At 35.3% G+C, this 14,522-nt stretch overlaps 1 protein-coding gene across 1 annotated transcript; it reads right to left on the minus strand.

The window, feature by feature from the left end:
- Positions 1-6,481: 6,481 nt before the first annotated feature.
- LOC108736685 lies at positions 6,482-9,991 on the minus strand. Its single transcript, XM_018469209.2, has 3 exons — positions 9,811-9,991; positions 7,489-7,807; positions 6,482-6,694 (listed from the first exon to the last, which is right to left on the minus strand). Exons 2-3 carry the CDS (start codon positions 7,775-7,777, stop codon positions 6,555-6,557), a joined length of 429 nt encoding a protein of 142 aa, XP_018324711.1. The 5' UTR covers positions 7,778-7,807; positions 9,811-9,991; the 3' UTR covers positions 6,482-6,554.
- Between the last annotated feature and the right edge of the window lie 4,531 nt (positions 9,992-14,522).

Here is a 14,522-nt window from a genome sequence, read left to right on the forward strand (position 1 = left end):
TCAAAGTTAATAAATATGCCAATTTTTATACATTTCTAGGCATGTAAATATTTATATAGTCATTCTTAAACAATATTCAAAGGTAAAACTAATGAAAAATACATAAAAATATTGAGAAAGTTATATAAAACATTATTTAAATATCTTTATCAATAGGGTAGGTTAGGTTAGGTTAGGTTAGGTTATCGGGTTTTGTTCAAGTGACCACCCTCTTTCGATCCCCACCTCCACCTGCTTGAAAATATTTTTTTTATTGAATTTTATTTGAATTATAGTGTATGAAAATTGTCAAAATAATCAACTTTCAACCCCCATAACTTTTTATGGGGGTGAGACCGCCACGAACTTTTTATGGTGCAGTGGTGGGGGAGACCTCCTCTTTCGATCTCACCCACCCCTACCCATCATCTAGACATTTACCAATTAAAAGTATTCAATATAGTACTTATTAATATCACGATTAAGGGAAGCAGTACAAAAATTCAACAAATCCCCGAAATAGAAACGTTGTTTGCAAATAATGAAATACATAGTTGTATGGACAATAAATTCCTGGTCGCAAATTTGTAAATGCAAAAGGCAACTCTTCTTCTTATTAGCATATCATACATAATTTCGATAAATCACCTACGAAACCGAAGTTTGACAGTTTATCGCTACTTACTGATAACTGTGGTACACATATAATATATTAGACAAGAGCCTTACGAAGGTCCTTGGTAAACAGAATGTACGGCGCAATCTATTAATTGGAGAGTTGGGCACGAAATTTTAATGTCACTCTGAATATGGACAGATATTCCGATATGTTTGAATAATAGGAGTTTCATTTCATTTCATGGGGTAGGTACAGAGGGTAATTTTTTAAATTAATTTCTCTAGATAGTGCTCAAATGTTTTACAGATATTAGACTTCGGTATACTTAATCGAATTCCTGGCCCATAAGTTGGAACAAAAGGGGTTGCCAACAGGGGTGAAATAGACAAAAATTATTGTAAAAAACGTCATATAGAATATAACATATCAAATTTCTCGCTCTGTAGTCCCAATAAAAAAATTACTTGACGTTAATAACCACAATGATCAATATTCAAACCACATTTAAGATAAACAATCGATTTCTCCTCGAAAATCATACAATTTTTGGCTATAATATTTTTGGACATAAGTATAATGGGAGTTCTTTACAATAATTAGTAATTCTAAATTTCAACTAAACGAGGCTGAAGTAATATTCAATTCGATTCATTTTGCCTCATTTATAACTAGAGAAACATTTGGTTTTCTATTGTATTGTCAACTTTATAAACAGTCAAGCTTCCAAATGTTTTGATTAATTGAATAGTGAACCAGATTTCTCTGATTATTCAGTTATTGTGTCCATACGTGGTCATATCCGCTGAAATGCTTTCCTGTGATAATTGGCAGATGTAGACCATTAATAGGGAACTTGCATAATCACATTAGAATTTCCAAATCGATTTGCAGGTCCCATTGAGGAAACGGTACCACTCAGCAGCACATGCACAACCAATACAACCCGATAAATGGGATATTGAAAATCGATAAACGGAAATGCAAACAATAAGCGGTCATTAAAACACACAAGCAGCACTCAGTAATGTTTAGAAAATTTTTCGTAAAAAGTGGATTACAGAAAACTACATTGTCATGACAGAGTAACTGGAATTGATCGATGGAGAACTTCCAAATGTTATAAAAATATCCGCGAACGCTCCGCTAATAAAAAATTACAGGCCAGTCTTATAAAAAGTCTACCCTTTTAATGGCGGATTATAAGTTAAAGAGTCAAAATCCCCCATTTCTGTAGCTCACTTGGTTAGATAATTACTTTTACCAGCTTAGTTAAAAATACACATCAACTTATATTTTAATACAGTGATTGTTTGCAAAGTTACTCACAAAATCTTTAGACACAATACGGTTATTACGTTTATGATTTCAGTAGATACTTGTGGTAGGGCGTATTCGAGTATGTACATAATAAATTTTATACTTATAATGGCTTTTTTTCACTTTTTCGTCAACTAACCAATTTCATCAAGTTAAATGCGAAATTACAAGTAAGCATGTTGCAGTTTTGCGCGCAGGTGTAGATTTCAAAATAATATAATTTGTGCAGCGACTTCCTCTTAAGATTCGACTTTCTGCAAGATATGAGGTGTAATCTAAAATCGTACGATCTCTTACGAAAGAGGAGGGAGGGATCTTAAATTTATGAATAATGTCTTACATGATTTGTGAACGACACCCTAATAATCAACTGCCACCCTTTTACTGCGGCGCATCGTTTCCTCGAAGATCCTCGAAAATAAAGATTAACCCATACTAAAAGGTCCATCATTGTGCTACTGAATTAGCTTTGTTTTATAACGGTTATTTAACTTCCGTACTAAATTAAATTACTTTTAATTATATTTCTTGTTTAATAGCTGGCACTCACGAATTGTGCAATTAATTCTCTGAGTTATGTGCTTCAAGAATGATTAATTTAGTGTTGTAAAAACTAAGCAGAAAATTAATTGCATCTCCTGTAGCGGAATATTTCATTTAATTAATGACTATCGCTGCGAAATCGATATTTTTATTCCATTGCATTTAATGATCCGAATTCTAATTTTATTGTCGACTAAAAATCGGGGTAAAAAACGACTAATTAAAACTGTTTATTAACTGAATGCTTTCCGGGTTATTATCATAAAATATGTATTACCTGCCCATGTATTGGAAAAACGTAGAGGTAAATATAGTCGACAGATTGTAAGGGAAATCTTGGGAAATTTCGAGAAAAGTTGTGGAGAATAATAGAAACGATCTGGCAACCTCGACAGCCGTGTACCATTTGCGCAAGCGACTGGAAGATGTGTAGTTTTGTCTTAGCGTACTCCTACAGACTTTCCGCTATTAAAGACAAATCTCAATATTATTTTTCATTATCCTTCCGGAATATGATTCTTTCAAAGTTTTTAAGATGTACAGTGTAAACTCTTTATAACGTCACTCGATTTAACAACAAACTCCTTAAAACGTCGAAATTGCTTGACTTTGTTTGGTTTACATTGTTTTCTATCAATATTGCACTCTATATAGGGTCACGCTCACTCTATTTAACGGCAACAATGCGGCATTACAAATCATTGAGCAGTACTTTCTAAGTTGTCGAAATAGATAAGAGCTGCAGCTGCGTATGTTGTTGAAGAAGACGATCCTGCCCCTCCACCAAGCATCAAACAAGCACTTGATGCAGCGAAACTATTAGAAAAATACTTTTTATATAATCAAGTTGATCCAGCAGGATCTCAAGATATTAGTAAGATACGTAACAAAATACCATTAAAATATTGGAGCAGCAAAAAACATCAGACGAAGATAACAGGTTATACGCAATGTATGAATAATAATGTTCGTGTGCAAAATGTGTACTATATTAGTAAACGCATATTATTATAGAATAGTAAAATAATATCTTTTATTTCTCTCCATTTAACTACCACTCTTTATAACGCCGAAAAATGTTCAGTCCCTTAAGTGTCGTTATATAGAGTTTACACTTTATTTTAGTGTGTATTTCCTTTAAATAGTATTAACTATAGAAACTAAACTAAATTGATTTAAGTATTTTTTAATATGTCATAAAAAATACTTTTTATGGTACTCCATGAATGATCAAACAATGTGTCGCCAAGCAGCAATTACTTGATAAAGGACTCAAGTTGCGATAAAGGAGCGGAATGCACCAACTTTAAAATAAATTTGCACTCCACGTCTCCGTCGGCTCATAATGACCCTTATGGCTCTCATTTGCAGTAACAAATGAACCGGTTCTGAAAACTAAACGGAAGTTTCGAGTTTTGTACGAATAATCATCTATACTGCAACTTTAATTCGTAACGAAGGAAGTGCGACGTAACCGTCTGTGCGACGTTAACAAAAACTTTATGCCAAGCGCATTTTCGTTCCAAATAACTTCCTTACAGGAGGAGATACGTCTCCAGCGTGAAATCCATTTGCAACGTAATTTTCATGTTTTTCCGACATCACATTCCGGCATCGTCATTGGCAGTAGATATACATATAAACGAACTGTGTATACACTAGTGGAAAGTTAAGAGCTGAACGTAGAGAGAGAATCATCAAAGGAGTCATCTTCTGAAAAATACGACGTGATATAGGAATTTTCGTACAAATACCTCTAGCTCTCTTTCCATATAAATAAATAATAAAGTAATATAAGTCCCATAAATGTAATTTAAAGCTTTTGAGAAGTGTAAAGTCTTCTTCAAAAGCTTTTGGAAGTTCAGTTAGTTTAGGACAGATTTTAGAAAAGCGGAAGGTATTTTCATATAGACGTGGTTGTAAAGATGGGTTCGACACGTTCTCTTATATCATCGCATAACCAACCCCTTTTAGATATAAATCTTACGTTAAGTTCAGACACAAGAGTAGCATTGAATTTGGTCTCCACCTCCGTTTGCTCCAGGAGTTTCATCATCTCCCAGCAGCGATTACAATATATGTAATGTCGGTAATATGTATCTAGTTTTGGACGTACACTTCTTGGTCTCACAGTCCTTGCCGTTACACTTCTGATATCTACACTTCAATATTTCCTTGTTCCTGCACGATGCGGCATGACAACGGTAACATCCAGGGAGATACACCTTCTCCTCTAAGCGGCAAGAGTCCATCCGATCCTTGGTCGTTCCTCTGTATTAACTCCTGCCCGTACTTTTTGTCTATAATCAGGATGACCGGAGTATTTGCTGTGTCTACCCCGACATCATAAACCAATCACGATCTCTCTCTTCTCCATTTTTGATGCCCTTTCTAATACATGATTTATTTCATCTTCAGAAATGATAGTGTTGATGTCTCTGAAGTTAGTCGACATCTTCGTATTTTTCCGTTTGATTATCTTGTCGTTCTAAAGGACTCGTGTTCTACCCTCCCTCCCTTTTTCCCATTATCTGCCTTTTTACGCTAGTAAACTCTGCATCAACTCGAAGTTGTTCATTCGTCTACGATACATCTAAATGGGACTATCTTTTATGTTCAGTTGTTTTGCCTTTCCTCTCCTTCTTGGTATTGGTTGCAGTCTGTTTATTAGTATCCTTCCTGTCCGTTGTGGTTGAAGCGCTGGAAAGAACTTCGTTGTCATTGTCCGATGCTACTCTCTTTTGATTGCAAGACTTCTGTAATAGGCCCCACATAAAAACAACAACAATAAGAAATAGTTCAGTTGGGCATCCAAAAACAATTGCAAAGTTATGATCCCAAGCAATCAAACAAAAGTATTCTTCGGTTCATAAATTTATTGGGCATGTTTTTCACCTATTCAGTACCCTTTTGAGTCTGCCTCTATGTTGTTTTTTAATATTTACTACTTTTAACTTATTCACTGTATATAGAGCAAAACTGTTCAGCAAATTAAATTAAGTAATTCAGTTGGATCTAATCATGTACTATATTTTTTTGATCGGATATGCGATCCTACTCCTTAATCGTTGATAAGTAGTCACATAGTGACTGTTTTCTGTTCTTTACGGTATATTTTGTGCATGTATTTTTGTTATTCGGTCGTAAATAATATTTGATATATTGAAGTGTTTGCGCGTGATAGTACTCACAGATACCGTTGTTTTAAGTTTTATTCACTTTTTGTAATATCATTATATTACCCCTGGTCTTACACTTATTATGTATAGAAAAAAATTGAAATTAATTTGTTTATTATGCTGCATTTAATTTTGGAAAAAATTTTCCTTGAGTAAATATGCGTACCTAATTTTTTGATTTTCTTAAAATTTCGCTTCAAATTACATACCTATATATAGCCTATCAAGATTTGAAACATTCACACTGGAAACAAAAATTATCATCTGTTTACAGTTTACTATTATTGTTGTAAATGCTTACTTACTAGATACTATATTTTAGCTTACATGCACTCAAAAAAAATTTTCAGTTTTTGCTAACAAATTTAGTTTTAGTTTTTACTAACTTTAATTCATTTATACGCAGTTCAAAAGTTATCGATTACTTAGGGACACCGTTATGTAATTAAAAAAATTACAGCAAATTAATTAATTAACCTAATCTTGTGTCATAATGCGGCTAATATTTAAGATTTTTTTAATCGGAAATATGCCAGTATCGCCTTTCATTCAATCAATGACAAAGATAATTATTGTATTGACTTTTTGCAAACCTGCCATAATAAAGATAATATCGCATTCTATGTTTTGGAGATAATCTTTTTAAATTGACATTACATTTTTTTTTAAATCAATTTTTCGAAAATTTTCAAACATTTTCTTAAACTTGAGACGCTGATTCTCTACAAAGATTATATTATTTATAAACGCTAATGTTTATTGACTTCATAACATTTTGCATTAACAAACGAATACTTCAAACATTATTTTAAGTACCTTATTTATTAAAAAAAAAAAGAAAAGATTGATTTCAAAAAACTCATTTATATTGCTAACAAATGTAATATTAATTAATTTCGGAAAATTTTACTGTTATTTTATGGTGAGCAGCGATATTGGTCCTGTGCAGCAAAAGTTCCTCGTAAATTAGCGAGACCGTTATTTATACGAACTTGCCTAACTCTAATTGCCGTTAGATCTGTGTAACGCTTAGTCCTGCCTCTGGTCCACATAAATTCTAAAAAAAACAATTGTTTAGCTAAAAAAAAAAAAAGTTGAGTACCCTAATGACTAACAATAGATGGACAAGAAAATTAAAACTGCTTCAACGGTACACACGATAATTTTAGCGACATTTTTTTTTACTAAGGCTTCCATAGAGTAAGATTAAAAAGGCGAAACATCGGCAAATTTATGCGTATAAAATAATTCGAAGTGGTCTGTATTCTGTCGAAACTGCCAGACGCCGATCGCGATTTCGATCTTTCTGGATCCCATCAGCGTGTCGCAGACAGCTCCGACAGAACACAGACCAACTTTTACCTGCTGTCTTAATAGCGCGTTTTAGAAAATACTACAAATGGCGCGGTAAACGCCACCTGTAGTACGATGCTACATTTTAGGATTACGTATGCTCTAACAAGGTCCATTTAAATATATGGTTGGTCTGTGTTTTGTCGGAGTTGCCTGCGACGCGCTAATGAGATCCAAAATGATCGAAATCGCGATCCGCGTCTGGCTGTTTCGACAGAATTCAGACCACTTCGAATTATTTTATTCGATTATGGTAACGTGCCTTTCACGTTGAGGTGAGCTACGCCGGAATTCGTTTCAGCAAGTAGATATCCATATATTTAAATGGACCTTGTTGGAGCATACGTAATCCTAAAATGTAGCATCGTACTACAGATGGCGTTTACCGCGCCATTTGTAGTATTTTCTTCTTTACGCGTAGTGTTGAGTAAATTTTTTCGTTAGTCAATTTTTCATTGTAAATATGTAAATTATCATGTAGAGAAATTACTCTCTTACCCATTCTGGTTGTGCTATTAACATTAACGCATCTATACTCAACGACGTACTCATCATAACGAACTCCAAGAATTAGATATACCAGTGGATTGGCAACATTGGGGTATTTTTGACTTATAATTCCTTCACGTCTATTACTAGCCGGTGTCCATGTTACTACACCATCAGATCTGCCACTCCATTGACCGGTTGTTAAATTTTTTCGTATCCAAAAGAAGTCCCCGGTTACATCTGATGTCATAGTAAAATTCGCGTACTCGCAGTCGGCAGGGATGTTGTACGTAAACATGGTGTACCATTTCTTACCAGGTTCTGCATACTGTTAAAAACAATTGCAATAAAGTGGAGAAAGATATTTTTTTTATTTTGTACATATATACACAGAAATAAAATTGAAATAATTGTCATTTTTTAAAGTTCTCATGGTTATTTGTCAACTATTATTAAGACTATTCATACATGAAGATACGTGATCTAGGCTTATAGTATACCATATTTTTTTTGGGTCCAACGCAGGACTTAATTTTGAAATTACTTATTAAAGTCGTAATAGTACACTGAAGCATTAAAATGAATTTATTCCATTGTAGTTTTCATAAGATATGACTTTTTATTGAAATGGTTGGTTTGCTTTAATTACATCGTAAAATTCACAACAAGAATGTTCTGGTTAATTTTAATATTTAACAGATGTTTAACACTAAAAAATTGAAAGTGTCCTACTTTCTACTTTAAAAATTCTTCCCAATTGAAAAAACTCTCTCAACTATCATAAATGTCGCAGGGAGAAACATGACAAACAAAAATTTTAGAAATATATTGCAACATAAAATATCAGTCATTTAAAGCACTTTTAAAAGTTAGGCTACGAGGGTGGATTGATAAGTTTCCGGTCTAACCAAGAGATGACGCCACTAGGCCTACCTTGAGGTGACATTCTATAGTACCATCCTTGGATAGCTTGTAGCTATAGTTTCAGCCCGATCTCCTTGCTAGTGTAGGTTTGACAGCACGCTGAACAAGACGCCTCTGTGGTTTTCGTAAAAATGGAAAAGCAGGAAAATCGTGCTGTCATCAAATACTTTTATTTGAAGGGGTTAACGCCGAAGGAAATTAAAAAAGAGATGGACTCAACACTGGGGACATCCTCCCCGTCATATTCAACCGTTAAGCAGTGGGTTTCCGAGTTTAAAAAGGGTCGTGTGAGCACCTCTGATGGGCCTCGCTCAGGACGCCCCGTTGAGGTCACAACTCCAGATATGATCGAAAAAATTCATCAAATAGTGCTGGGAGACCGCAGATTGAAAGTGCGTGAGATAGCTGAGACCTGTAAGATGTCATATGAACGTGTGCAACATATTTTGCACCAAACCGCAAATTTGTCATTGTATAAGCGTAATCCAAGCGAATTTTTGCGTCGATTCGTAACCGTTGACGAAACGTGGGTCCACCACTACACTCCTGAAACCAAAGAACAGTCTAAACAGTGGATTGGACCAGGGGAACCAACTCCAAAGAAGGCAAAAACAATTTTTTCGGCGAACAAGGTTATGGCTACTGTTTTTTGGGATGCAAGAGGTATTATATACATTGATTACCTTGCAAAGGGTAATACTATCACTGGTCAATACTACGCAGACTTATTGCAACGTTTGAGCCACGAGGTGAAAATTAAACGACCTCATCTGGCGAAGAAAAAAATCTTGTTTCATCACGATAACGCACCAGCGCACACGTCAATCGTTGCGACGGCTAAAATCAACGATCTAAAGTTTGAATTGATGCCGCACCCTCCTTACTCTCCAGACCTAGCCCCGAGTGACTATTTTCTGTTCCCTAATCTCAAAAAATGGCTTGGCGGTAAGAGATTTGCGGACAATGAAGAAGTAATCGAAGCTGTAAATGGTTATTTTGAGGAGCTTGACGAATCAGTCTATAGAGATGGCATTAATAGACTGGAACACCGCTATGAGAAATGTATCAGCCTTGGAGGAGATTATGTTGAGAAATAAAAAAAAAAAATTTTTAAAAACCTTGTTTTTCTTGGTCAGGCCGGAAACTTATCAATCCACCCTCGTATAACAGAATGTTAAAAAACGCGATATCGAACATAAATGTAGATGATGGTCAAACCCAGTCATAAAATTTTCAAAGCCAAAACATTTTTACTATTCTTGACAGTTATATCTAGGCTACTTATTCTTACCAATTGATTATCGGTTGCTTATCTCTTAATTATTTATTGCTAAATTTCCATTATAACAATCCCAGTTACACATCAATAAAATTATGAATAAAGGATAATAAATAAAATTAACTTACCCTCGCAAAATCGAAATTATCTACCGCTTTTACTTCTGTTGTCTTCACATTGACCTGACGATATGTATTGTGAAGAAGAAAATGAAATTAGTGTAAGAAAAACAATCGAGAAAGGTTGATTAAACATTTCTACTACTTTTAACTTGTCACTTGCAAAGTACAATGGTCCTATATTTTTCTGGCTGTATACATATATACCTACAAAAAATTGTACAACACATCAATGTAATTAACGTTATCGTATCTCATATCGTTTATCGAACAATAAGTATGTTTTTATCGGAAATTTACCGTTATTTCACATCCCTCAATTCCTGATAAAGGAATTTACATATCTTATGTTTTTTAATCGTTCGTTAAAAATATAACACGAAGTTAACGACAATGAATAAGGACTATTAATAATAACTCGGAATTTAACATTGCACTTTAACAAACAGACCGGGCACTTTTAGAAGCATAAAATACGTTTTGATTATTATGAATCCCTTAATAAAAAAAAGTTACTTTTATGCTCGCGAACGGTTAATTTAGAAATTCGAAAAGGATTATTAATGGTGTATGTTTGAAGCGCGGCGAAAAGAAGAGGTTAGAAGCGTTCAATTCAAATGTGGTGTTACAGGAGAAAGATGAGGATATCGTGGATAGAGAAGGTTAGAAATGAAGGGGTATTAGAAAGAATAGGAGAACAAAGGACTCTATGGGGGTGAATAAGAAATAGGCGAGACAGGTTGGTAGGACACTTGTTCAAGCATGAAGGTCTAGTCAGAGACATATTAGAGGCAGAAACAGGCGTTAAGTGGAGTAGAGCTCAGGATAGGAAAAAATGGATGTGCGTGTCCAAACAGTCTTAGGACTGACCACCTTATGATGATGATTATGAATACCGAATAAGTCAGGGGTTTATGAAGTGTAAGATAGCGTCCTACTTTTTAATAGTTTTTGCCTTTTCTACCCTTAAAAATTCAGCCTACCGTTTATTTTATGATAATTTGACTGTAGATACTATTTTGTTATATAAAAAAGTTGAAAATTGTATTATCTGTAAACGTATACATACGTTTGACCTTCCTAAGGTAAATTTCGGAAAAAAGGTCACGGGTAGATAAACATCTTTACTTGCATAGCCATTCACGAAAGGAGTCCTGAATAGACATATATGTACCTACTTGTTTTTCAAGGATAAGCTTTCTTTAAAAATGTTTAGCCTCAACTTTCGAGAGTGTTTAGAGCACGAGATAGAAGTTTACTTTGTGAAACTGAAAAGAAGCGCAGAATGTACTGCGGCAGCTTGGAATTTTTATGGAAAATTAATTGAGAGTGGTAGCACTTTGTCGTGTGAATACGCCAACAGGTATTGCACACTTATACTCTTGAGTTTATAAATGGATTCTTTTCGGAAAACATATGCAAACAATATAACATTCGTGGAGAATCACATACAATAAACTTGCATTAAATAGTATTCATAAATGTTAGTGTTTTATGATAAGAAAATAAGAGTATGATAAATAGAAGAAAGTTAGGTTACAAAGATAATTTTCTTTTTAAATGGGTATATTTTATATCCTTGTGCACTCTAAAACGTTTGAAAAAAAAAAATGTGAAGCTAGGTATTAAATTTGTATAGCTGTAGTTTTTCCGGTCGTCATTTATTACTTAGTAACAAAGACAAACTTTAAGATGAAGTGATGCAGGAAATAGGTCATCATAAATTTGTTGAGAAGCTGCCAAACTAATAAATTACTCTTTACTTCCCTGAAAGACCACAAAAAGTGTCCTATATCAAAGATTCTAACCAACCCAGCCCGATGTTTTGCAAGATATTATTTATAATGTGTATCTAGAGGAGAAGAACTTTAGTTAAACGTGAAGTCCGAACCATAGGAGGTGTCGCAAAACGACTTGAGCATACAAATTGCTCAAAGGAAAAGCAAGTTTGAGGAAGTTCCAAAATCACCGCTTTTACGTACGTGCTTATTTTAACCACCTAAAACGTATCCTTTTGTGAACGAGAAGATTGCATACGTATGCAGTAGTATATGCAATTATCTTTTGAATATCATAATTACATATAACACATTAGAGTCCGATGTACAAAAAGAAAGTTGTGGAAGAATTACGAAAACTTTAATCGATTTTTTTTTCCTGAAATACCTCCTAATAAAACAGTTCGTTATTGGTGTGTACGTGTACGAACAGGAATAAGAAATATATAGCCTAACAAAATCTAAATTCGTTCAGAAATTTAATGTTTTACCTATTTAAGTAATTTGTGAAATTGTTTCTTCAAATTGGACATATGAGTTCACAATAATTTAATATAAAATTTTCGATTTCATAAAGGCGACGCGACGGGCGGCAACGTTTTATTCTTGTTTGAGGTGCACTTTCCTTCGCTTGGGGTCTCATTAGATCGGCAAGTTTTAATTATGGTATTGATTTGAGTAGGAGCTACTGGGTGCATTGAACTTCCGCTGTGTCTCCGTTGCTATATTCATATGTTGTAAATTTTAAATTGAACGACTCGTATAACAATAAAATTAACTGCACGGTTTTTTGCTTTTCATTTTCGTTTATTGTATAATCTGCAGGTATACTAACTGATTTTAGATACCTAGGAAGTCAAATAAGTGAGGATGGAAGGAGTAGTAGGGATATAAAGCAGAGGATAGCGCAGGGTCGTGTCGCCTTTAATAAAAAGAAGTCACTTCTATGCTCGCGAAAGGTTAATTTAGAAATTCGAAAAAAGTTGTTAAAGGTGTATGTTTGGAGCACGCCGTTGTACGGGTGCGAAACATGGACAGTGGGAGCGGCGGAAAAGAAGAGGTTAGAAGTGTTCGAAATGTGGTGTTATAGGCGGATGATGAGGATATCGTGGGTAGAAAAGGTTAGAAATGAAGAGGTATTGGAAAGAATAGGAGAACAGAGGACTCTATGGAAGTCAATACAAAATAGGCGAGATAGGTTGGTAAGACACCTTCTCAGGCATGAAGGTCTAGTCAGAGACATATTAGAGGCAGAAACAGGAGTTAGGAGGGGTAGAGGTACACCTAGATTAGATTACTGTTCGCAAATAGTTAAGAATGTGGGCTGTTCTAGTTTTAGGGAAATGCGAAGTTTAGCTCAGGATAGGAAAGAGTGGAGGTACGTGTCCAACCAGTCTTAGGACTGATGACCTTATGATGATGATGATGATGATACTAACTTGTAACAGCAAATTGGCATCGATCGTTCTCTTGATTATTAACAAAAAAAAAAACAGTATTGATCTTGTCCTTTTATTTAATCTCTTTTTTGGTTTGTACAACTGATGCTTCAAAACATACAAATCGTCACATAATGATCGTCTTAGCATTAACTTTTTAACAATAAATTCAAACAATCTTAAAAATGCAGATTCCTGCTAATGCTCCACAAAAACGTGTATAACACTTATTCAAATATTTTCAAGAGATTTAGAGAATTCCAAGATGTTCTGATGGTTTTAGGTTTATAGTTTCTTTTACTATGTAGTAATGATTAATAGATTACCTCATAAATTATTACCTCCTCTCAAATGCTTGCCATTCATTGGCCTTTTCAGGCGATCAAACAAAAAAAATCCGGGGGGGCACATCTGGGCTGTAGGGCAGCTACGGAAGCGTTGGGATGCCGCGCTTGGTCAGGTAGCTGTCCACAAGAAAGGCGGCGTGAGCCGGGGCGTTGTCGTGGAGCAACTTCCAGTCGGCTGCAATGTCTTGTCGGACCCGATTGACCCTTCGTTTGAGTCTCTTGAGGTCTTGAGCACTTCCACGTAAAACTTGGCGTTGACGGTTTGTCCAGGAGGAACAAATTCATNGTCGGCTGCAATGTCTTGTCGGACCCGATTGACCCTTCGTTTGAGTCTCTTGAGGTCTTGAGCACTTCCACGTAAAACTTGGCGTTGACGGTTTGTCCAGGAGGAACAAATTCATGGCGGACGATGCCTTTCATGTCAAAAAAGACAATGAGCATCGTTTTCACTTCGGGTTTGCTCATTCTTCCCTTTTGTGGGCGAGGAGACGCCGGCGTGTGCCACTCGGAAGATTGCCTCTTTGTCTCAGGATCATAGTCAAAGATCCATGACTCGTCACCTGTGATTACGTTATTCAAAAATGGGGGTCACTTTCACACATATTTGAATTTAATCGCGTACGACTCAGAGAAACACGTCGCGCGAAAAAAACCTGTTCTGACTCTCCAGGTGCTCGGAGACAACTCACCAGCCGCTCGTTCGTTAGCTAGGAATGCCATCTACCGAATCCAGTCGATGCGCGTACAGTCGCGGCGGAAGGAAATCAGTCCTATTACTTTCCGGACAAACCGTGTATAATAATAAGTATTAGGTACACCGTCAACCTCTACTGTATTGTTTCCCAAAAAGTACAGATGTATGCAAGTTCCTAAGTTTAAAACGAGTTAGTAATTATCTGGAAAACTTTAAAATACCCTTTAATTACAAAAATTTAAGGAGAAAAGGCAAACAATTTGTGTTTGTGCTTCCCTTCTTCCTCAGTGAAAACTTTTACGAGTATCCGTTGTTTTCAGATCGATAGCAACTGTCGCAATTAAGTATTTAATCTGGAAACTTGCTTTTCATGAACAACAAAAACCAAGGAAATTAAAGCTCGTCCAATAAAACTAAAACTAAATTTCTTTTAAGTCTCGTGGTAGACGGGACGTGCAATCGC

Source organism: Agrilus planipennis, unplaced genomic scaffold (genome assembly GCF_000699045.2).
Source record: "Agrilus planipennis isolate EAB-ADULT unplaced genomic scaffold, Apla_2.0 scaffold12, whole genome shotgun sequence".
In the NCBI taxonomy this organism is placed as follows: domain Eukaryota; kingdom Metazoa; phylum Arthropoda; class Insecta; order Coleoptera; family Buprestidae; genus Agrilus; species Agrilus planipennis.